Source organism: Catharus ustulatus, chromosome 1 (assembly GCF_009819885.2).
Source record: "Catharus ustulatus isolate bCatUst1 chromosome 1, bCatUst1.pri.v2, whole genome shotgun sequence".
In the NCBI taxonomy this organism is placed as follows: domain Eukaryota; kingdom Metazoa; phylum Chordata; class Aves; order Passeriformes; family Turdidae; genus Catharus; species Catharus ustulatus.
The window spans coordinates 165643774-165668503 of record NC_046221.1 but is presented as its reverse complement, the minus strand read 5'-3'; the positions used below and the strand labels follow the sequence as shown (position 1 = coordinate 165668503).

Below are 24730 nucleotides of genomic sequence, written 5' to 3'. Positions count from 1 at the left end.
GTATTTATCTTTCCTGGCCCAAACTCATATATTGAATTTTCTATTTCTTTTTTTCTGAAATTTGAATTGTTTTGTCTGCTGAAATTATTCCTTGGGTTTAACAGAGAGTATCAGTTAATTTTGTACAGTAACAGAGACGTGTTTTTTAAGCATGTTGGCATTTTAATTGTTTTATTTGGAACATACTGTGATAAGGTTGTTTGACACCACCTGACTTTATTGAGCAAACTGTGCCGTGGGAGGCTCGTGCTGGATACATTTCTGCTCACTAACCAAGAAGAGCATTGCCATTGGGGTTTGTAGCCATCACAGACAAGTTTTTTCCTCGTTTCCCTGTGACAGTCAGCGATTAAATGGAATTAAATAGGATTTCTAGGATCATTTTTTGGTCTTGAAGGTCCCCAGGATTTTGGGCATGAATTTTCCCATTTTCTTGTCTTTGGCATCTGTGTCATACTCCTCTTCGCTGGGACTCGTGTGTTCGTCCTTCTTGCAGAACACCTCAAACCTGCTGTAGACTCGCTTCTCCTTGCGCATGTTCTCCATTTTCTTCAGGAGGGTGTCTCTGTCCTCCGACGGCTGCCGCTGCAGGTTCCGCTTCTGGCTCCCAAAGCTCTCAGACCTGTGGATGTTGCAGCTCTTCTCCTTTTCCCCTTTTCTTTCCAAGCTTGTGGTGGACCTGGAGAGGTCAGGGTTGCTGGTGGATGGCAGCTGCTTGGCCAGCTCGGCTCTGTTCTTCTGGCTGTTGGCAGAGATCTGCTCCAGGATCACCTTGGTGTCGTCACGCAAGTTGCTGCTGTACAGGATGTTGGCCGTGGAGGAAGGGAACCTCCCTTGTGTTGTCTGGCTGCTCTTGGGGGGCGGTGGTGCTGCGAATTTGGGGGTCTTCTCTTCCTCCATCGCTTCCTGGCAGTCTCCTGTGGATGATCGTTTGAGCACCACTGCCTGCTTGTCGCATTTCCCACTCTCAGAAGCGGGTTCATCTTCCAGTTTCTTTTCACCTTTTGGGTTCAAAAACTGCTTCAGCCGTAGTGACCCTTTTCTTAAAAATTCCATGGGATTTTGCTCTTGTTTGGAACAGTCTTCCTCAGATTTGTTGAGAGAGCTGTCAGACCCTGGACTTCTAGACAGGCTTTCTAGAACTGAGGATGTAGTACTTGTCCTAACCTGAGGTTTCTTAATTTCTGTATTGACTAATTTTGGAGAGTCTTCTCTGAAGGTCACTCTGTCCTTCTTCTCTGGAAGAGCCAATTTCTGAGTGTCTCCTACAAATATCAGGCTCTCCTTCTCTGGAAGAGGAGGTTTGTTCTCTATGGGGTAAAATCGGGATGACAGCTTGTCCACCTTAGTGCCAAGATGTGCCAGGGGATCTTTACTCAATGCATCCCCAAGCTGGGGGGTGGATGAGGCCATTCCAAACGCTCTGTCCAACTCTCCATGCATTTTGTAAGTACTGCAGGAGTCTTTGGAGTCCAGCACCCTGCTCTCCAGAATCTTGTACTGCACAGATTTGGTACATTTCTTCTCGGTATTCTGTGATTCCTCCTGCAGGTAACCCGAAACAGCTTTGGTGTGGGTGACTGTGCCCCGATCCATGTCTTTGCCCACAGCTTTGTACTTCTCCAGCAGCTCGGCCACTTTGGAGGAGGCAGCTGTCTTGACGGTTTCATTGTCCTTTGTTAACTCACTGGACATTTGCTCTTTTTGGATCATCTGCACCTTTTCTATTGTGGTGTTGGGCTGATCCAATTTGGCAGCACTGAAAATCAGAGAGGACCTGAGCCTGGAGCTCCTCTGGATCAAGGGATTTATCCTGGACCTGAAGGCATCAGGTTTCATTATTGAGGTTTCTTCACCTGCTCTCTCAGAATCTGCAGATTCCTTGGCACTGTCCATTCCCAGCGGCTTGCTGCTGAAAGGGGTGGGGGGTTTGAAGGCTGGCACGAGGTCCGTGGGGTGCTTTGTGAGGGGATCCCCCAGAGCATCGTTGTACGCCTCGGACTCCATGGGCATCGGGAGCCCCTCGTCCGGTTCAGACTGGTACGCGCTGAGGTACGAAGAAATCCTCCAGTTCCGCAGCCCCGTTCTGTTTTCCTGCGTGTTCTTGTCGTCATCCTGCTCCTCATCCTTGTCCTGCAGGAACAGGCGCTGCTCCAGGCTCTGCTTCTGCGTGGGAGAAGTCTGGCAAATGAATTTCTGTCCTATCTTCTGCCTCCACATCATTCCCATGGGGCCGTTGCCCGCGGGGTTCAGCTGGTCGGAGCCGTGTCTCACCTCCCTGGAGGAATTGGAGGGCACGTAATCCAGCCGTAGGGGGAAACCCTCCTGTGGGAAACTGGGCTCCAGTTCAGGGTATCGGGGCCCCTCTCCGTAGTCTTCCAGTTCATTGAATCCCGGCCTCCCCCCTCGAATCCTGTCAAAGAATCCCTGAGGTCTGCCAGCAAGATGGGGATGTTCAAACTGGTACTGGTAGAACTGGTCCTTCTGGAAATGACTGGATTGGATTTTGAACTCATCCATGTTGTTCATGAACATCTGCCGGGTGTACTGCTTGGCAGAAGCAAAATTTTCAAACGTTCCTTCTGCAAAACTGTGTCTCTTAAAAGCGTCCAGCTCCAGCTGCTTGGAACGGAGGAAGCCCCTGACCGGATCCATCTGGGAATTCTCCATTTCCACCTTTTTGTACATCCGCATGGCTGAGCCCTCCACCGTGTGCCGCAGCATGTCATCCCGTCGGAAATTGGAGAGGAAGTACCTGTCGGGATCCACTCTGTCCATGAAGGAGGGGAAGAGATTCTCATCCCTCTGGAACATCAGGGGGCCTTTTTTGGGAAAGAAAGGCATGTTATTGCCAAAGGGAGCCAAGGCAAACGTGTTCTCTGCCTTTGCCAAGACATTGGCTGGAGGAACGAGAGGTTCCGACTGTGCAAACAAAATGCGGAATTCTTCATCAAAGCTGGCCACCAGCTCTCCCTGGAAGATGTGTGCAATGCTCCTGTGAATCTTCTCAAAGGACCACATGAAACTGCAGAGAGAACAGAAGTGAAGGAAGGTGTAACCATTGAGTAACTCAGCTGTACCTGTTTTCATTAAAACATTTGCTCACCTGAAGCAAATTTGAAATTTTCTGGCTGGGCAGAAATAGGGCAAAATAACAGCAGAAAATTTCCCTGCAGCTCCTTGTTACACATGACTGTTCCCAAATCTAGCAGCTTGATCAATTTGCAATCACATCTTAACAGAGAATTTTACAAGGCAATAAATGATTTCTGTTCTAAAGAGCCAGTCAGTCGTGTCACCCAGAGCGTGAGCTGATGATAATCCTTACATTAAGTAGATGTTCCTGTCTTTAACCCTGTCAGCAGTGACCTGGACAGCAGTCAGTGTATGCTGAGCACTGGCAGAGCAGTCAGGAGGACCCCAGAGGCTGAGGAGATGTGCCAACAGGAACCCCATAAAAGATGAACCCAAGATCTTATTCCTGGGGTGGCACAACCCTTCCACCCACACGGTCTGAGGGGGCCTGAACAGAAGGAGCTGGGCTGGAAATGAGGAGGAGGATGTTCAGTGTTGTGGTGTCCATCTTCCCAAGTCAAGCCCTGCTTTTGTTTTCCCATCTGCTGAGTGGTGGGGAGCAGGGAAGGGATCCCTGATTTGGCCTTGCTGCTGTGTGCAGGTCTGCTGCAGCTGTTAAAACTGTGTCACACCCCAGGAGGGTTCTCACCTTCACAGTTCTCTACCACATCCTGCAGGGAATCATGAGGGACACTTTTGTGAAGCTTGGCTGCCTGCTGGCCTTAACCAATAACCCTTAGAATTAGTGTCTTTTTGGGTTTTTTTAAATTGATTTTTTAATTCTTAATGTGAAGAAAGCTTGGTTAGTGGTTGTCTGGGCTCAAGGACTTCTTTAGCTGGTGTAGCTACCTTCACTGCAAAATGAAGTATTTTCCAAAAAAATTGTTACTCAGTATCCTTCAGTGAACAGAACTTTTGTCCCTGATAGGCATGCAGAAGTGCCAGAATGCTGCTTTACCAATTCTCCAGCCCGTGTCAGAATCCCAGACTGGTTTGGGTTGGAAGGGACCATCACACCTGGTTTCAACCCCTTGCCATGCACAGGGACGCCTCCCACCAGCCCAGGCTGCTCCAAGCCCTGTTGAGCCTCATCTCGAACACTTCCACAACTTCCCCTTCAGAAATGAGGTGATATTTGAAAGCTCAAAGCACATGGGAGTGTGGCAGAAAATGATCCAATTGGAACAGTTAGTTGTTTGGTACAGCATCAAATGTGAGTAATTCTCAAACATCAGAAAAAAAACCCCAAAGTGGAATCTTACTATCAAGGAATGTGCACTTTAATCAGATCCTTATGATTTTTTCTTCATATACTGAGTTTTAAAAGATGCTTAATTCTATTTGCTTATCTTCCACTCTGAGAAGCAACTCATGGTGGACTTTGAGCACCTTGGCCTAGAAGGTCTCCCTGTCAACAGCAGGGGGAGAAACCATATGAGCTTTAGGGTCTGTGCAATCCAAACTGTTCTGTGATTTTATGATTACATTCTTAGAGCATCACAGGTGTTTATCCCATCACCCTTTTAATGTGTGAAGGAGAAATTCTTCTACTGCAATTCACTAAAAACATTTATTCTCCCAAAAATGAATGCCTTACCTGGAAAGATTGTTACTCCCAAAAGGGTGGTGATATGTTAATGGCTGATCTCAGTCCTAACTAAAACCACTCACCACTAAAACCACCCACCTCTCTATTGCCCAGAGCAGCTGTGGCTTCCCCATCCCTGAAAGTGTCCAAGGCCAGGCTGGATGGGGCTTGGGGCAGCCTGGGACAGTGGAAGGTGTCCCTGCCCACGCGGGGCTGTGAGGGTGGAACAAGATGAGCTTTAAAGTCCCTTCCCACACAAACCATGCTGTGATTTGATGGTTCTGTGAGTGGAGGTCAAAGTTCATTTGGTCCAGACTGAGATGCAGATCTTACACTCCTCAGGCTACGGCAGATTCTCCCTGGAATGGGTCAGATGGGAGCTGAGCCCCTCTGCAGCCAGCCCCCTGCACAAAGCACCTGAGTGCCTCTCTCCAAACTCCAGGGCTCCTCACCTGTAGTTGCCACTCAGCACCACCATGCAGTCCACCAGCAGGAACTTCTCCTTCAGGTGCCCCTTGAAGGACATCCCTGTGCGGCAGTAGTAGGTTGGGCCAGACACTGTCCTCACCCTCAGGAACTGCAAACCAGAAAGGCACTGACTCAGATGGGACCCTCAGTCCCTCCCCTGCCCCTCCTTCCGTGACTCCTTTGAATCTCCACCTTGGCACGGGGATTATCCTCCAGCTGCAGCCTGCAGACACACGGATGTACAAACCCTTTCTCAGCACTCCTTCACCCCACGCCGTGCCAGCTCTCCTCACTTTGCTCTCGCTCCCCTTTCACCAGGCTCAGCCCGTTCTCCCCTTTCTCAGGTGTCTCCTGCCATACTGGCCCTCTGTCACAGGACACAACCCTGGGGACACAAACCAGGTATAGGGCAGGTCTCTGCTCACCTCCACGTAGTTCAGGTTGACTCTGCACTTGGCAGCTGTGTCGAGGAACAGCTGGGAGTTCATTTCATCCAGCAGGATGTAGACAGGCACTCGGCGAGCGGCAGCGTCCAGCACCTCAAACAGCAGATCCACATCCGTGAAAACGTCCATCACGATGGCCACCACCTGGGGAAGGGATGCAGTCAGCCACCCGTGCTGCCTCACGTCCTGACCAACCACAAATCCCAGCTTCTCACACCCCAAAGCTGCACTGTCCCCATCTCAGCTTCCTCTGGAAACGGGAAACATCCCAGCGAAAGGTCTGTTAAGCACTGTGGGCCCCGAACTGGAAAGAGAAATTCTGTCCAGGAAGGTGCATGTTCTGTGTATGCAGCTGAGGGGAAACATCCTGGGTGTCTCCTGACTCATCAGTCCAATGATTCCATAAATTTTCTGGCCGTGTAATCACACTGGATGGTGTATGGAGCTGGTCCCCCACTCCAACATCCACGTGCTGTTTTTAGGTAACTTCCTGGCCAGCATTCAGGCAGCCACCACTCAGCTGCATCCATGTGCTGATTACATGGGAAGCAGCTTCACAGGTTTACTCTCCTGTCCCTCCCAGCTCCCTGGGTCCAAACACAAGATGGAAAGGCTGCAAGGAAGGAGCCAGACTCTTCTCAGTGGTGCCCAGGGAGAGGACAAGACACAAACTGAAACACAGGAAATTACAGTTCAGTTACAGAAAAGCCTCTGGGACTGTAAGGAGACCATCAGCATGGGAACAGGCTGTCCAGAAAGGTTCAGTTCCCCCCCTTGGGGATGCTCAAAGACTCATCCTGAGAGACCCTCTTTGATTGCCCTCCTCTGAGCAGGGGAGTGGACAGGACCAGCTCCAGAGTTCCCTTCTCTCTCTAATGTTTTGGGATTCTGTAAACTCTTGGTGTATTTTAGCATGGCCTAGGACACCATGCCATGACAGCAGAGCAGAGCCAAGCTGGGGTACAGTCAGTGGTGGATTTGAATCATCCTGCTCCTTTGTCAGGTTCTGGAAGCAAAGTTAGGGAATTGGCAGAGGACCTGATGTTGTTCAGCCTGGAGAAGTGCTCCTTCCAGTGCCTTAAGTGGCACCAAGAGAGCTCAGGAGGGACTTTGGACATGGGCCTGGAGTGACAAAACAAGGGGGAGTGGCTTTACACTGCCAGAGGGCAGAGTTAGATGAGATATTGGGAAAAAATTTTTCCCTGGAAAGGGGATAAGGCCTTGGTACAGCCTGCCCTGAGAACCTGTGGCTGCCCCATCCCTGGCAGTGTCCCAGGCCAGGCTGGATGGGGCTTGGAGCAACCTGGGCTAGTGGAAGATGTCCCTGCCCATGGGAGAGGGTGGGACTGGATGAGCTTTAAGGTCCCTCTGACACAAACCACTGCAGTATGATTCTGTACTCTGCTGCTTCTCTGGCACGTGTGTGATTTCCCCTCTGCTCCAGCTGGGCTCTCCCTGTCTCACCTGCTGAGCTGCTCGAATCATTCTGCGAGCCTCCTCCTTAATGCTGGGGTTGTCTGGCGGGGGTGGCTGCACCAGCGTTGTCACCTCAGTTCCCCTGAAGCCAAAGACCATCGGCCAGCCCAGGTCAAGCTCAGGAATGGCCAGGTCTGAGTTCATGGGCCAGTAGGTGCCGGAGGACCCGTCCATGTCGTTGTCCCCCGCGGTGTCCGTGCTGCCCTCCTGGTTGGCATACTGGGGCTTCTGCAGGTTCTGGATGATGTGATCCACCTCAGAGGCACACAGGAAATCGGGAGCCGCCTCCTCGGCCAGGAAGCGCTGGTAGCTGTCCTTGCCCTCCTCCGTGAGCACGTCCAGCGCCAGCCGGTAATACTCCTTGTAGTGGGGGGGAAGGTAGTTGGGGTCCAGGGGGTTGTCCCCCTGCGAGGAGCTTTGGGATCGACGAGCCATCAGGGGAGGGAAAGCTGGAGGGAAGGAAAAAACATCCATGAGAGCGCTGCCATGACAGCAGCACATCCTCACGGAGCAAAGGCACAGATTAAAAGAACATGGAGCAATGCCGGAGAAAGTTCAGTCCAAAGGCTGGATTAATTTTAGGCTGGGAGCCTAAAATTAGGCAAAGGTGTGAGTCACTTAACCATTACCCTCACACAGTTAACTGTTTTGGGCCAAAATAAGGAACAAATCAACCAGGCAGCCCTGAGACAAGCAAGGGCAAAGCATCCAACAGAATGCCCAACTTTCTCTTTTAGGCTGCTGGTTGCTAAGCTTCAATTTATCATTTGTTGTAAAGTCAAGAGCAAAGCTGTAGGTGGTTATTATCTACACTTCATTAAAACTAATTTCCAAATGGCACAGAAGTTATTTACTCTGTGATGTGCCCTGAACCAAAAGCTCCTGCCTGAACACGAGGACACCCTCTGGACCCTCAGCAGTTGGGAGCTGTCACCACCTCAGCAGGGGACAGACACAGGGGCTGTGGGTGAGGTGAGCACAGGCAGAGGAGTCTTCATGAGAGGAATGGAGAAATACAAAACAAGGGATGTGATCACTTCTTCAGTCTCCTCACATTGAGAAAAAACAGAGCTAAAGGCAATATCTGATGCAATATTTGATAATTGTCTATGGGGACAATTATTAGAGACTACAGACAAATCTGATTTTAACCCATTTTTGAAAGAAAAGTTTGTTGTGCCCTAACAGTAATATCTGACTGATTCACAAATTGCTCAAAGCACTCTGGCTTTAGACTCTGAACAATGCTGGAATGTTCTTTTCCTGCAGCCCACCACTGAGGTGCCAGCAGAGACTTCCTCATCATCCCAAAAGAGTGAGTGACTCCTGCTCGGTTTGGTCACTGAGATGAGTACAGAAAGGTGAGGGCTCCTGCTGCTGTCCTTGCCATCCAACACTTGTGCTTCCCAGATGGGAGGGACTGCCATGGACTGAGAGGGAGATAAAGGCTTCAGGCTCAGACTAGCACTCATTAAGTTATAAGGATGAACTAGTTTCAAGTTCTTATCTGAGCTGCCCAGCACACAGCAGGGCTGTGTTTCTCCAGCCTCACCCTCCCACAAGTTACTCCTGCTCCAAACTGAGACTCCTGGTAAAGCTGCATGATACAACAGGAAAAAATATGGGCTTAATGTAAGGATAGGAACATCCAACAGGTCCACATGTGATGTACTGCAGAAGATAATCACCTTTACAGTGCACACATGCCTTCACAGTCTGAATTGTCTGCATTTATCTTCCCACTCTAACTCTGTCTTTTTTTGTCTGTGTAAGAGAAAAAAGTACAGAGCACTCCAGTACCTATCTCTGGTGGAAGGTGCCCCTGCCCATGCAGGAGTGTGGAACAAAATGGTATTTAAGGTCCCCTCCCACTCAGACCATCCTGGGATTCTGTGATTTTAGGATGCTCAGGTCACAAATGTTCCTGCTTTTAACTATTTCAGCAGCATCATGTCATTTTAAGGACTTGATCCCATGTTCCATTAATCTTAGGTAGAAGAACAACATATTAAAGTCATCCAGATAAAACCCACAGAGAGGACAATGGTCCCACAGCAAAGAGATGGGATTGTGAGAGACAAAGCAGCAACTGCAACATTAAAAGGAAGAAACACCAGAAGAACCTGTGGCACTGCTGGACAATCAGAACAGCAGAGGAAATGTCACTCTGGGAAAGTGGCAAAGCAATTTTATATTGACTAATATAATTACTTCACTACAGTTATAAATGAACAGGGAGAAGACTGAGCTTTACATAAGCATCAGGCAATAGTGGCTGTTACTTGGCAGGACCACAGAAAACAGCAGCACATACACACACACACACACACACACACACACACACAATTCTGGATATTTCATTAATCTTCCACAATCCTCCCCTGTCAGGCAAAGCAGAAGGGAAGAAATCACCTGGAACCCCAAAGGATATTTATTCCTTTTTTCACTTTGGTAGGTGTGAGATGAGTTCAGGTCAAGGAATAAATAAAACTTCTCCTGTGACAGCCCATCTTGCTGAATTCAAATGGACTCTGCACTCAGTTCACGGATTTTTTTAAAATTTCATTGTGCTCTGTTCCAGCTCCTGGGATCACCTGTCTGCAGCTGGCAGAGCTCTGAGGCCCTGGCTCAGGTTTGGTGTCAGGAAGCTGCTGACTGCCAAGCTCTCCAGTTCTGGGTCCAATCATCCACTGTTTGGAAAGCAATTCCTGTCCAAATCAGATGGAAGCACTCACAGACCACTCCTGGATGGTATTTGTGTGCCAGAGGGAGGTTTCTAAGACAGAAGTGGCTTTTAAACTCCTTTTTTCACTTCTCTCTTAACTAGTCCTGATCCATTCCAGGTGTGCCCATTGCCCCAGTGCAAGGCTGGATTTGGTGGAGGAGCAGTCCACATCCCTCAGGGAATAGGAGATGGATTGCTGACTGTTATTTTTTTACTCCAGAACTGTGTATTCCATGCATTTTGCAGGGCATTCCATGCTTTGAGCCTTGGCTCCTTTTAACAGGAGCTCAGAACACAACACCAGGAGACTGGACACACATCAGTTCTTAGCACTCTTCCCTGATGGCTGGATTCTCCTTGACCTGGGGCACCTGAAACAACCTGAGGAGACAGGGGAGACCTCACTGCACTCCACAGTTCCTGCTGAGAGGAAGAGAGGAGCAGACACGGATCTCCTCGGTGGTGACCAGAGACAGGGCAGAGGGAGCAGCTGGGTCAGGCTGGAAATCAGAAGAAGGTTCCTCACCCAGAGATGGCTGGGTACTGAGCCCTGGCAGGGCTCAGAAAGCGTCTGGACAATGCTCTGAGCATGGTGGGACTGCTGGGGAGAGCAGGGCCAGGAGCTGCCCCCGAGGGTCCTGGGGCCCCTTCCAACTCTGGCATTCCATGGCTCCAAGCAGGGGCTGGCTCCTTTGAACTGCACCTGCAAATCTATTCCCTGCAGCTTCTTTCACCCCAGAAAAGAACAAATGTATTTCTGGAATTCTGAACCATCACAACTGTCAAAGAAACCAAGGCACAAACTGAAAATACCCCTCATGTAGATTTTCAGCCTGTAACTACTAATTAATAGAAAATTTTACTTACTGACATGCTTGTTTATCTTATTTAATTATGAATTTAGTTCTATTTTTATTGCTGGTCCCAGTTTACAAAATCTTCTGACACGACTAATGAGGATTTGGGGGGAAAATGAGGATGCTGAAAAGAATAAGGTGTGGTAATTTGCTTGGGAGACTTTATAATGGGTAACAAGATATTCTGTGTGCAGTCACAGCTCAGGCAGTGAACTGTCAGTGGGTACAGGAGGAGAGCAGCTCTGTGATGTGCTCAGCCAGAGGGAACTCCTTCCATTCCCATGACAACACTGGAACACCAAGGCCCTGAAACCCCTTAGTCCAAAAACCCTGCAGTGCCTCCAGAAGGGAAGAGGAAAGCTCCAGCACATCTCCAAAGTCCTCCATGCCTTCAACAGCCACAGTTTTATCAGGAAAAGGTTCCCAGGAAGAGTGGGAGAGAACTGTCCCAGCATTAGGAAAGGAATCCCACTACATCCTGCCAAGATGACCTGGGAAAAAATCCCAACGATTGTTTTAAGCTGGATTTTTTGATCAGAAAACACCGACACAGGACCTGAGACATTCTTCAGACCACTGAGCACACTGGCAACATCCCTACTGATCCTGCAGGCAAGCCCCTGGTGCTTCACGGAAAGAAAAATTCCAGAAGGTAAATCAGGCAGCAAGGGGGGAAATCGCCCCATCACCAAGCCCTCAAGTCTTGGGAAAGTCACTACAAACAAAGTGCAAACAAAGCATGGCCAGGGCAGCAACTGAGGTGTTCACACAGAACTTTGGGATGCCCAAAGGCACCTGGAATGTCCCAAATTACTCCTCAAGGATCAGTGACCAAATGCATGTGTATAAAGTGCCCATCTGCACCACCTTACAGGTGATGGGAAATAAAAACATCCAAGAAATGTGGGATAGGAGCATCTTCTAACAGACAATCTCATGTTTAGCCAAACATTCTCTTTTCTCCCAGATATTAACAAATCAGCCTGCTAAAGCCTCAGTGCTCAGACCTCAACTGTTTTAATTCCGAGATTCCCCCTTACCCTGTCACACAATGCATCCCAAGATCCTGCTTGGAACTGTCTGTGCTTTGCACCAGAATTTACCTAGAGGATGGGAGGTGACTTTGTCAGGAGGATGAGTCAGATACTGGGGACACACTTTCCTCTGTGAGGGTGGGGAGGCCCTGGCACAGGCTGCCCCATCCCTGGCCCTGCTCAAAGCCAGGCTGGACAGGGCTTGGAGCAGCCTGGATGAGATTTAAGGTACTTCCAACCCAAAACATTCCACGATTCCTTCCCAATCTCCCATCTAAACCCTGCCCTTTGGCAGTGGGAAGCCATTCCCTCTTGTCCTGCCACTCCAGGCCCTTGTCCAAAGCCCCCCCAGCTCTCCTGGATCCCTTCAGGCCCTGGAAGGGGCTCTGAGGTGTCCCTGGAGCTTTCTCTGTGCCAGGCTGAACACTCCCAGCTGTCCCAGCCTTTTTCCAGAGCAGCAGGGTTCCAGCCCACCCCTGTGTGTCACAGTGTCATTTCTTCACACATTCTACAAGTCTGTTACCATTATTTGGCATTTCCTGCACTTCTCTGCTATCCTAAGTGATCATACCATGAAATTATGCCCATAAATTCAGAAGTATCACCACTCATAATGAGAACCTTTAGAACCAAATCTGCAAAATTCAGTTCCTCCCCAAGAAATCCTTCTCCTAGTACAATGGCTGGGACAAGCATGAGCACAGACAGTACACAGAATGGTGTGGAAAAAACCACAGAATCTCCTAAGGTGGAAAGGACACACAAGAGCCATCAAGCCAAAGTCCTGGCCCTGCACAGGAAGCCCCAAGAGCCCCCCAGAAAGGTGTATGAGTCCTGTTGGCTCTTCCATCGCACGCTGGCTTTCGCAGGAGGAAGCTGCAGGAGAACAGAAAGCAGCTCTGTGCTGTTTGCAGTAACCCCTCCCATGCTCGGGGGCACTGCACAAAGCAGAGCACGAAGCAGCTTGTTGGGAACTGAACAAGTGGGAGATGAAGGCCGATACGATGGGCTGAGGAGAAGCAGGATTCAGTTCTCCTGCGCCTGTCTGCCTGGGCTGAGCCAAAGACACGGTGCTGGCTGCTCCTGCTGCTGTTCCTGTTCCTTCTGCTGTTCCCTGCTGCTGCTGTTCCTGCTGCCGTTCCTGCTGCTGCGGCTGTTCCTGCTCCTGTTCCTGCTCCTGTTCCTGCTCCTGTTCCCTGTTCCTGTTCCCTGCTGCTCTTCCTGCTCCTGCTGTTCCTGTGCACAGGGAGTCCCAGTGGAGTCACTCCCCTCCGTGCCCAAAAATCCGTCAGAAGGAGAGGAAGAGGTGGAAAGGAAGGAGCAGGCAGGTCTCAGCCATGCCTGCGCTGTGATGATCAAGGTGGGGGTGAGGAGGGATTCTCCCGGGGAAATTTCCCTTCGGCTTGGCTGAGATCTGCCTCTGTTCCCACTGGTATAAGTGGGAGTGACTTTACTGGCTGTGATACATGCACTCGGTGTTGAGATTCCCAAAACCTGCCAGACCCCCTTGGTAAAGGCAGGAGTGATCACAGATGTGATCACAGCCTGCAGATCCCTCCTCACAGAAAAACACTCAACCACATGGAATATTTAATGTAAGGAAAAGTGGCTGACAGATGAAGCTGGAGGTAAAAACTGTCCCTTTACTTCTGGATTCATTATAGGAGCTGGGAAAAGCACAAACCTGTTGACTTGGGCAGCGTTTGGTGCCTGTCCCTATTATGCTCCGTTTCAACAGACTCCTACTGTTTTTTTTCCTCACAGAGCAGCAGGAAATCACAGATTCAGACATGCTGTGATCACCACAAAGCCCTACAGACTAAAATAAATAAATAAAAGGACCTGCCTTTCTGCAGGGCCTTTGTGCCAGGTGTGAATCAGGGGCGCTGGGCCGTGTTTGCCCAGTCTAAGCAAAAGGGAACCGGCTCGGTGCTCCCTTTCTCTCTCATCTGCTGTGCCTGGTGCCAGCCCTGCTGATGCCTCAGCACCTGGGGCTGGCTCCCTGCGCTCCCCGCTGCTGACTCCAGAGCTTGTTGTGACGCGTTCTGCCTGCACAGCCAGTTCCCAGGGCCTGGCTCAGGTGATCCCTCCCTGGCTGGACCTGCTCCGCTGCTTTGGGACACTCCCAGCAGCTGGGGCTGCCCAGGGCCTGCAGCACTCGGGAAGGAACTGAAGCAGGGCTGGATCCCAGGCTCTGGAAGGGGCTGGGAAGAGCCAACCTGCTCCCCAGACCCCTTATGTGCAAGTACAGACACAAGTTCTGGGCGTAACCATCTCCTCTTCACTGCCCAAGAAAAGAAAGGCAGCACAGACTGTTTGTTAGCCCACACTCTGCACAGCCAGCCACAAACCCCTCTGTGCTATCAACACTACAAGGACTTCCAAACCATGGCCAAGAAACGAATCAAGCACTGTTGATCCCTGTGATGGGGCTCACCTGGCCTGTACACCGCATTCAGTGGCATCACTGACATCTCTGAGTGTGGGCTGTGGAAAAAATCCGTATTTCCAAAATGTCTCATTACACAAAGTTAATACATCAATTATTTAAAAGAAAATATTTGGCCTCAAAAAAAAAAAAAAAAGTTAAGATCCTATGCAAACAGACTGCTGATGTTCTGGGAGGGCTGGGTTTAGGAGAGGACAGCAATGCCTGAGGGGAAATGACTGGAGCAGACATGGTGACAATGAGACATGGAAAGTGTTAGCTTGCTCTCAAGAAAATGCTGTATTTGGTAAATGATCTGGGAAGGGATCTGTCTCCCTGAATATGGTTTAAGGTGTGGGGTTTTTAATTCTGCCCTGTGTGATGGAAGGACAAGCCAGTGCCTTCTGATCTTGCTGCAGAGGACGAACCTGTATGAAAAGTAGGACATGCTCTCCCTCTCCAGAAGCTGCTTCTGCCTGTGCTCATTTTCTGTCCCAAGGCTTGGATGTCTCCTGGAAAGGATCCTGCCAGTCTCACAGGGGTGCAGCATCTGTAGTTTTGAAGTGCAGCCCAGAATTTCCTGCTTTGGCCAGAACATGTGGCCATGGAATCGGACAAGAGCTGGGGCCAAGGGGAAGCTGCCCAGAGCAGCTGTGGCTGCCTCATCCCTGCAGGTGTCCAGGGACACGCTGGACAGGGCTGGGAGCAGCCTGGGACAGTGCAGGTGTCACAGCAGGGGGCTGCAGGTGATGGGTGAAGGTCCCTTCCAACCCAAACCATTCCATGCTGTGTGCTAATGGATGCTGGACACCTTCCCATCAAGTGCTGCTCTCAGGCACATTCCTCAGAACAGGACAGTGAAATATGGGCAATAACCTGGACTAGACACTTTATTAGCTACAACTGCCTCTGACAAGCCCTAATTCTCATTTTTAGTCTTTCCATTCTTCTGTCTGCATTTCCTGCTGAGTCCCACCATGTTCTCCTTCTCAATGTCCTCTGCAGGCAGTAGGCTCAAAGCCTGTTACTGCCAAAATTTCGGGTCAGAATTTGCCATTCCTGTTAAAATGCCATAGAATGCTCCCAGACCTTCTCCTCTGGTCATCTGAACAGCTGATCATTCCATGTTATCCATCTGAGAGAATGCCACCCCATTCTTCACTCTGGATGGATCTCAGTCATCGTTAAAAATAAAGACAGTACCTCTGCCTGCTGCTGGGAGTTTCACTTCAGAAGTTTTGGCCATCAGATGAGAAACTGCTTCAATTAATCAATTTTACACTGAGCTTCCAGAGAGTGCAGCTGCACTGTCTGTGTTCATAGCTGTGGCAGCTGACCCTGCTAAGTGGCTCCAAGAACTCTCTGTGTCTCTGGTGAGCAGGGAATCCCTGGATGCTGCAGGCAGTGTGGGACTGGGAGCCTGCTCTGCACTCCAACACCCACTGCACTCACTCATCTCTGCTCACTGGGGCAAGGGATCCACACAACACTCCTGGCTGAATGCTGAATCAGGAAAGTGGGCAGACATTCAGAATATCCAGGAGATCCTTCTGCAGGCCAGAGGAAGGGAAAAGTGGCAGAATTACATGTTGTAATTTTGTTTGTGGTCACTGAGACACCTGTCACCGTGTCCCACAGTGGCAGCACGTGAACCTGCCAGCCTTAACTGTCCCATGGAGCAAAGGCACAGAGTGGACAGGGAAATCTGAGCTGTGGGGAGTCACCAGCACAAAACCTGATGGTTACAGCAGCTGGAAATGAAACATCATCCTGTGTGCAGAAGGTGTCTCTTAGCAGATTATCTGAACAATCACAGAACCCTTTGGGTTGGAAAAGAGACCCTTGAGTCCAACAGCCCTCCCAGCACTGACCCACGTCCCCAGCACCACATCTGACAGCAAGGCTCATGCCACACTCAGGATCCTGCAGCCAACCCCTTCCCTGGGTTGTTATTCAAAGGTAGCAAGTACGAGGAAGCCTAAAACAGAGAACTTTAAAGAAGGGGACAAACAATATAACGTCTAATTTGGAGGAGAACCGTGTGCTGCCCTTGACTTTTACTTCCCACACACAGTGATTTCAGAAATGCACTCATCAATCTCCTCTTCATCACCAAGACTACCAAAATCCTGCATATGGGGCCTGATAAGTAGCCCACACGTGTCCCATGTAAAATGCAAAGAATTCCAATCTGCAGGGTTTGGAGATGAATTTCTATTGCTTAGAGAGTTGTGGTTGCCAGAAAAAATATGTCTAGGACATGGGTGAATCTGTCCTGAGCCACGACCCTGCTCTGACACAAGCATACAGACATTTCCACACTTCTGGAATCTCAGAATCAGAGACTGGTTAGAGTTAGAAAGGACCTCCAAACCCATCTTGTTTCAGCCCCCTGCCATGGGCAGGGACACCTTCCAATAGCCCAGGCTGCTCCCAGCCCCATCCAGCCTGGCCTTGAACCTTCCAGGGATGGGGGAACAACTTTTTCTTTTGGCATGCACCTACTGCCAGGTCACAGCAAATCCAACTCTCTTTTTACCCCTCAAATGCAACTACAAAGTCCCTCTGGTAAATGGAAGTGGGACCAAAATGAAAACAACTTTCTCTCCCTAAAATGCAGCTCAGGGTTGAGGCACACTGTGCTTTCCTGCCTCCTGACCTGGGGACAACACAGGCATAGGGAACTGGGAACTAGTGTTTAGCACTGCTGTCCCTGCTCTGGTTTGGGGCAGTTTGCTGTTACTGACCTATTTTTGGCCTGTCGTGCAGCTGAGCTTATTGCAGCTTCCACAAATTAGATGTTTTCAGCAGAAAGATGTGCTCAGTACTTCTGTCCCTCCACAGGTGCTTCTTCCCTTTCTAACTGTCCAAGGAGAAGCCAATCCTCAGGCCAGGCAAGATCCATAATTGACCCCTATTGACCCTGGCCAATTTAGAGTGAGCAACACGGAACCATCCCCTTCCTCTCCTCTCCTCTCACACAAATCCCGAGGGCTGCCAGCCCACACCTATGGAAAACCCAGCAAGCGCGAGCCCGTGTGCCTGTCCACACGCATCTGTCCGCGCTCCTGCCTGTACGTGCACGGCTGTGCCAGGGCTCGCGGGCCGCGGCAGCTCTGGGTGCGCACCCAAATCCGTGTGTGTGGAATGCAGGGGCTCGGGAGCTGCTTCCCAGCTCCCTGCCCACCGCAGGCCTCGGCCCCTGCAGCACAGCCCCTCTGTCCAACCTCCTGGCCGTACATCCCTACGGCCTGCCTGGCCCAAAGAGGAGCCCAGCTTGAGCCCAATCAGGCTGCAAGACGCTTCCCAAAGAACGAGTTTGGGAATACCTGCTCCTTAGGGACTTCCCAAAGGGGAAGGGACAGTTGTGTTTGGTAAGCAGTTTTGATCTGAGGACAGGAGGGTCCCTTCCTTTGCCATCCCTGACACAGCTGAGACATTCCAGGTCCATTTTCTCACCATTCCCAGTGCCTGCTGGCAGCACTGGGACATTCTGGATCCATTCTTTCCCCATTCCCAGTGCCTGCTGCCAGCACTGGGACATTCTGGGTCCATTCCTTCCCCATCCCCATTCCCTGCTGCCAGCACTGGGACATTCTGGGTCCATTCCTTCCCCATTCCCAGTGCCTGCTGCCAGCACTGGGACATTCTGGGTCCATTCCCTCCCCATCCCCAGTGCCTGCTGGCAGCACTGGGACATTCTGGATCCATTCCTTCCCCATCCCCAGTGCCTGCTGCCAGCACTGGGACATTCTCTCACCCCCCTTGCCTCTCTCGTCTCCTCCTCTGTCTCTTTCTCACCACCATGGCGTGACTGGGAGCTCCTGCCACGCACAGCAGCAGCCGCCTCCTGCCCGTGGATTGTCTGTGGAATTCCCTGTGCAGGATGCCGGGGCTCAGCGCCGTGCTGAGGAGCAGGACGGGCCCTCCCCAGCCCTTGCCCTGCAGGTATCCCGGGGGGAATCTGCCCTTTCCTACCTTAGCGGGAGCCGGGCAGGTGGCGGCAGCTCGTGGGTCACTCTCTGGCTCAGGCGGCCATGCAGGTACCCACGAGGTCTCCACCCTTCTCTACCGTCCCAGGTGAGCCGGGGCAGCTGGTGGGTCACTCTATGCTCGCTTGGACGTGCCTGCAACCTGATTCACCTGGAGCCAGGCGAGCGAGGCTCCACCCAGGGCAGAGCGGGGGTGAGTAACAGCGAGAGAAAGGCAAACTCCGGAGAGCTGTTCCCTCCCCAGGCGCGCAGGGAGCCAGAGATAAGGGCTGCGCATTCCTGAGCCGCCGGAGGCCTCTCCCTTCCCGTCTGCCCCGAGCCTGTCAGACCAGCTCGGCGCTGGCACTGGGACGGGCAGGGCAGGCCCCAGCCCCGGAGCCGGGCCGGCCTTGGCACGGGCCCCCAGCCCCGGGCACGGCCGTGGGCGCCGGCCCCGGCTCCGACACGGCCCTGCAGCTCCCGGGAAGGGGCATCTGTGCTCCTCGGGCATGTCCCGTGCTCTGGGTGTGCGGGGGACACACGAGCAGCGGCTCCGGGGCAGGGCAGCAGGAGGGGCCGGGCACTGTGCCCGTGTCCCGGGGGTGCCGCGGAGGGGCTCCGAGCCCCACAGCCGCGGCCTCCTGTTACCCCACGGCCGGGCCCCGCGGGCAGGGAAGGGTTAAGCGAGATTCCCCGCAGCCCCGGGCGTGGCAGCGCCTGTTGCACCTTTCATGTCCCAGCTCGTCCCGCCCGGCAGCCGCCGCCGCGAGGGCCGGGCTGGGCTGGGCTGACTCAGGGGGTGCGGCGGGCGGAGCGGGCCGGGCTGAGGGGAGACGGGCGGGAGGGGCGAGCGGCCGGGCTGGGGCTGGGGCTGAGGACGAACAGCGGGAGGCAGGGACGAACAGCCTGGGCTGGCACTGCCGGGCTGAGGGCGAGCAGCCTGGGCCAGCGCTACTGGGCTGAGGGCGAGCAGCCCGGGCCGGCACTGCTGCGCTGCCTCCAGCCCTGGACAGGCCTGGGCTCCTCATCACTGAGGGGCTGCAGCGAGTGCAGAGAAAGGAGCAGAGCTGGGGAAGAGCCTGAAGCACCAGGAGCGGCCGAGGGCTCAGATGGGACCTCCTCGCTCTACAACCCCATAACACAGTAGGGTAGAGCCAGAGGGGTGCCAGGCTCTGTGCCCAGGTAATAAATGACGAGATGAGAGATCATGGCATCGAGCTGCACCAGAAGAGGTTTAGGTGGGATATCTGGAAGCTTCCTCCGGGAAAGGGCTCTCCAGCCCTGGCACAGCAGCCCTGGCAGTGCTGGAGTCCCCATCCCTGAGGAGATTTAAGTGGTGTGAACGTGGCACTCGGGAACGTGGGTTAGTGTTGGTCTTGGGAGTGCTGGGAGAGCAGCTGGACTCGGCGATCATTGAATCAGTTTGGGTTGGAAAGGACCTCGAAATATCCCATCCAGTTCCACCTCCCTGCCATGCACACCCCCCACTAGCCCAGGCTGCTCCAAGCCCCATCCAACCTGGCCTTGAACACTTCCAGAGATGGAGCAGCCACAGCTTCTCTGTGCCAGGCCTCAGCACCCTCACAGGAAGGATTCCTTCCCAAGATCCCTGCTAAACTCCCCTCTGGCAGTGGGAAGCCATTCCCCTCCGTCCTCTCAGTCCGGGCCCTTGTCCTCTTGGAGCCCTTTCAGGCCCAGGAATCGAGGTAACGATTCATCAACTCCTTGGCTTCTCTTCCTGTGGACAGAACACTTCCGTTCCCTAATGGAATGTAGCATTGTCTTTGTTTACATCTTTGATATAATCCCTTTTCTGTCATCAGGAAACTGCGAAGGATCTGTTTTGAGGCCCCAGAAATGCTGCTGTTGGTAGTGTCATGGTAATGCTGTGGCTGTTTAAGGCAGGATCTACCAGACTGAACACTGGTGGCTACTGCAGAGGTGGCTGCATCAGCACCAGCCATCCCATCCCATCCCATCCCACAGATCTTGGGACGGTGTCACTGTACGTGGGGGCAGTTCAGACCTTCCAGACCAGGGGGATGAAGTGTAGCTGAACCCCACTGGATACAAGGGAGCTACACCATCTATCTGATAGCTCAGATATAAATTCAGGTTGGATAAGCAGTGCCCCTGCTCTGAAGCTGGGATTCACAATGAGCTGAACCAATCCTGCCAGTTTCAATGAGTTTGGAGCTTTTCCCTGTATCACACTGAAATATGGATTGGTGAATTCCCTCGGAAAGACAGGTTTTGTTTCATTAGTTTTTCTAGAAGGTTTCAGTGTGTGGCTTTACAAATCTTTTATCCTTAAATAATGATGATTTGTAGTAAGAGTCTGGAATGAACTGTAAAGGAACTTAAAATCTTTGTGAACTTTGGCTTTTGGATTCCATCAGCCAGCAAGGACCTGTGTGAGTTATTCTGAGATGTTATTACATGAGGGAAACCCCAGTGAAAACAGATTGGTCTTCACAGAGTCTGTGGTCAGAGCTACCCCCTACACTGTTGTTTCAGCCTTTATCTCACTCCAGTTCTACTTCATTAAGTATCAAACTTGTATTTGACTAAAGTATTTCTCAGTAACGTAAATGCAATTATCACCTTTCAGTCTTCTCACTATTAAATAGAACACATTTTAATCCTCTCATTTTCTCTTTCCCCCATCACTTAAATGGTATTTGTGGACCTTTTCTGTTCCTGCTTTTCAAAACTAACTTTCAAATCTCAATATCAAACAGGATCCTTTTACTTTCAGTTTCACTATTACTGTATACACAAATGCATCACCAACATTTTATTTGACTTCTGCTGAGCCAATTTCTTTTGCATTCCACAGTGATTATTACCTGGAATTGCTGATTTTAAAGCTATTCCTAATGGAATAAAAAGGCCTGCATCCTTCCACTTGGGAATTAGTAATAAAGCTTTGCTGGTTTTCTGTTCTGAATGTTGGTTGTGTTTATTTTCTTGTATCATTTCCAAGATAATATTAGTTATTTTAGAGAGCCTTCTTTCCCTGTAACTGCAGTGTGCGTGTGTGAGTGGTGTTTGGTTTTCATGAATTACAATGTGTTTGCATTGTTACACTGGATTAGTGCAGTAATCCGGGTAATTACTGTTTGTCACCGTGTTGTAGCAGCTCCCTGTGCCAACGGCCTGCCAACAAGGGACACTCGTGCCCCAGATTGGTGTCTGGATTAAACAAAGCGTGGGGAACGAGTGTGAGACCTGATTTCAGATTGTGGGGGCTGCTTCTGATGCAACTGCAGCTCTTGGATTTTAAAGCTGAAATAATGGAAATCTGACCTGATGGGAGCTTGGCTCCTGGTGGGTTGAGATGGGATCCTGGGAGGAAATTCTCCCCTGTGAGGGAGGTGAGGCCCTGGCACAGGCTGTCCAGAGAAGCTGTGGCTGCCTGTCCCTGGAAGTGTCCTGGAGCAGCCTGGGATAGTGGAAGGTGTCCCAGTCGATGTCAGGGGGTGGGACTGGACGGGCTTTGAGGGCCCTTCCCACCCGAAACATTCCGTGATTCTGTGATTGTCACACTGGCTCCATCCACCGGGGAGCCGGTGTCCCACTGTAGTCACTGACAGAATGAAGGAACAGACACATTACCTGCCCCAAAGGCACCACGAGCAGAGACCAGGCAATCCAGAGACAGGAACTCATTCCAGACTCTCTTCTTAGCAGTGCAGATCCACAGGCTCTTTGATAATGGAGGAGAAGGCTGTGACTCATCCCAGCTGCCACTCTGGGTTTGATCTGCTCAGGCTCTGCTTTTGTACATATCAGATTATCTGGGTTAAGTGCAGCTTTGCTCTCACCCTTTGTCTGTCTGCTCTGAAGCTGTTTAACATGATCTGCCTGTTTCGATCCCAGCTCAGTTGCAGGGAGTCCCAGGCACTGACTGGCACTGACCCTGAGCCGATTTCTTCTGCAGTGACCGCAGGCTCGGTCACTCAACTCCCAGGTCCCTAACCCCATTCCCGCCCCCTGCTGTGCTGGCAGAATTGGGAAAGTCTCTTCAGTGGTTGCACAAGCCATCCCCCTGCAGTTCCTCACAGGGAGTTTTTATTGTAAAGAACTGTGGAGAAACCCCACATTATTCCAAAAAGCAGAACCAACATCTCAGTGGAACTCTGGGTGTGGGAACAGAAATGTGCTCTTGCACAGTTTTGCTGTTATAAACTGTTTGCTTTTTTAAACAAAACTGCCTACAATTAATGGGGCTGATGGGGAATAATTTGCAAAGAGTCAGTGTTGTATTTATACAGCAGCACTGTTTGAATACCAGGGTATGACATTTTTGTGAGGGTTTGCTGTTTTTTGTTTACAGTGTTCAGCCCTGACAGCCATCCTTTCCTTCTGGGAAAAACCCAGGAAGGGTCCTTGACCTAAGGAAGGCTGGACCCTGGGATCAGCTCACCTGGCCTTAACCTCTGACCACACTGGAGGGTTCCCTGTGCAGACAGGGGGATTCAGAACATCCAGTATGACCTGAGGAAGAGAAAATCCAGACCTGCCCGGCTGGGCCAGTTAATGCTCCCCCACAGGAACAAGGATATCCAGAGCCAGAGCTCATCCCGCACTGGCAGAGCCTCTATTTAACAGTCACGGGAGGCACATTTTAATTTCCAGTCCAGACTCTTTGCAGTCTGAAATTTCCTTATGAGGGGACGAGGCGCAGACATTGATCTCTTCTCTGTGGTCACCTTGGACAGGATCCAAGGAAATGGCCTGAAGTTGTCAGGGGAGCGTAAGGGTGGGAATTAGAAAAAGGTTCTTCACTCAGAGGGTGGCTGGGCCCTGGAAGGGGCTCCCCAGAGCAGCGGTGACAGCACCAAGCCCGGCAGAGTTCGAGAGCTGTGGGACAGGACCCTGTGGGACATGGAGATCCTGGGGACGGCGCTGGACAGTGGCGGGGCTCACTCTGTGATTCAAACTAGTGCTGCAGCATCTAGAGAAGGCGAGTAGGATTCTGCAGCCAGGCGCACTGGGGGTCTCCTCCGTCCTCGCTGAACAGAAACAGCCTCACTGCACAGCGGCTCCGACTCAGGATGTTGGCCTGAAGTTATTAAATAACTGAAGATTCACCACAACTGCAGGTTAATGGTTTCCGCAGGCACAGAACTGCAGCTTTTCACTGGCGGGGCGCAGCCCGGGCCCTGAGCCGCTCCCGGGGCCGCTCCGCTACCCGCGCTCCGGGATCCGCTCGGCTGGGCCGGGCCGGGCTGGGCCGGGCGCGTCAATGTGACGTCACTATGACGTCAATGGGAGCGCCGCGTCACGTGACGGCGTCACCTGACAGGGCCCGGCCCAGCTGCTTCCGGTCCGGCCCGGCCGCGCTGGGTCCGGTTCTGTTCCTGACCCAGCCCAGCCCAGTCCGCCCGTTCCAGGCCCGGCCGCTCTGGGTCCCGTTCCCGGCCCGGCCCGGCCGCGCTGCTCCCGCCCACTCTGGGTCCCGCACTGTTCCCGGCCCGGTGCCAGACCCGCAGGTTCAGCCACACGCGGCCTCTGCCCGCCCAGCCCTCCGGCCGGGTCCCTCCTCTGCCTTGCGGGGAGCTGCGGCTCTTCCTCGCTGCTCCCCCAGTAGTTCATACACACGGAGCTGTGGTGCACCGGGAGCTGAAACCAGTGAGGCTTTGCCCGAGGCCCAGAGGTGGGCAAAGCAGAGCTCGGTGGCGGTGGTAGCTGAGGCACGGGAGGTCCTGCAGTGCTCCGGCTTTGGGGCTCTTTTGGTGCTTCGTGTGTCACTGAGGGTGACTGTCACACAGAATGAACTCGTAACAGCAGCAAAGGTGGCCCTGAGTTACAGCCACAGGTTCCAGAAGCAGGTGGTGGTGGCCAGTGGGCAAGACTGGAAACCAACATCCTCCAGCCTCTGGTGATGCCAGGTGTTCTCAGAGCTGGGAAACGGGTACATTTATTGTGGCTTGCAGCTTCCATGGCAGTCAGACAGTCCTTGAAGAGAATCCTACAGTTATTCCAGGCCTGCTGTTATTTATAAGTGGAGGGAAACGCAGGGAAGGAATGACAATGCCATCCCTCACCTCACCTACCAGTACCAGACAGGACTGACTCCTGAAAACAAGAAGAGTTGCCTTCAGCAGGATCAGAGGGCTGTGCAGGTTCGCCCTGGAGTTGTGTCCAGGTGTGACATTTCCAAGAGTCAGAACCTGTGAATTGCTGCTGCTGCACAAGGCAGGCAGCTGCAGGAGGGCTCCCTGCAAACCTTGCTCTGGTCTTTGCCTGTGCAGCCTTGGAGACCTTTGCACCCTCCCTGTATAATGAACCAGGTTATTGCTGTTCCTGTATCTATATAAATCACAGAATCAGCATGGTTGGGGTTGGAAGGGGTCTTAAAGACCATCGAGTTCCAACCCTACATGAATAATCCCTAAATAAATATCCCTAGATACACAATTTCGATTGATGATGTTTCTGTGTTTACTTTTGTCTGAAGGGGTAACGACTTCCCGTTACCTGATCAGGGTTCAGCTGGGCTGGGCAAATTGCACACACCAAGAGAGAAACCTGGCAGCAAACCTGGCCCAAGAAACAGAACAGATACATGAAAGGACCACGCTCAGAGCCTGGTCAGGCTCGCAGTTCAGACTCCTGAACTTGCTGGATTATGCAGTGAGCAACAACCATCAGCC

The 24730-nt window shown here is 51.8% G+C and overlaps 1 protein-coding gene across 3 annotated transcripts; it reads right to left on the bottom strand.

Moving 5' to 3' along the window:
- Positions 1 to 76: 76 nt before the first annotated feature.
- FAM83H (family with sequence similarity 83 member H) lies at positions 77 to 23236 on the bottom strand. Of its 3 annotated transcripts, none has more exons than XM_033065880.2 (5): positions 21687 to 23236; positions 7042 to 7502; positions 5557 to 5721; positions 5116 to 5240; positions 77 to 3025 (listed from the first exon to the last, which is right to left on the bottom strand). In XM_033065880.2, exons 2-5 carry the CDS (start codon positions 7486 to 7488, stop codon positions 379 to 381), a joined length of 3384 nt encoding a protein of 1127 aa, XP_032921771.1. In that variant the 5' UTR covers positions 7489 to 7502; positions 21687 to 23236; the 3' UTR covers positions 77 to 378. The 3 variants fall into 3 exon arrangements, with proteins under 3 accessions (XP_032921771.1, XP_032921780.1, XP_032921761.1); XM_033065889.2 differs by lacking the exon at positions 21687 to 23236 and adding an exon at positions 18076 to 18378; XM_033065870.2 differs by lacking the exon at positions 21687 to 23236 and having other exon boundaries at positions 7042 to 8030.
- Positions 23237 to 24730: the final 1494 nt, after the last annotated feature.

Coding starts and splice junctions, on each gene's coding strand:
- FAM83H (XM_033065870.2), bottom strand. CDS start 7,554: ATGTGCTGCTGTCATGGCAGCGCTCTCATGGATGTTTTTTCCTTCCCT. Junction 5,241..5,556: donor TCAACCTGAACTACGTGGAG/GTGAGCAGAGAC, acceptor TCTGGTTTGCAG/TTCCTGAGGGTGAGGACAGT. Junction 3,026..5,115: donor GTGCTGAGTGGCAACTACAG/GTGAGGAGCCCT, acceptor TTCTCTCTGCAG/TTTCATGTGGTCCTTTGAGA.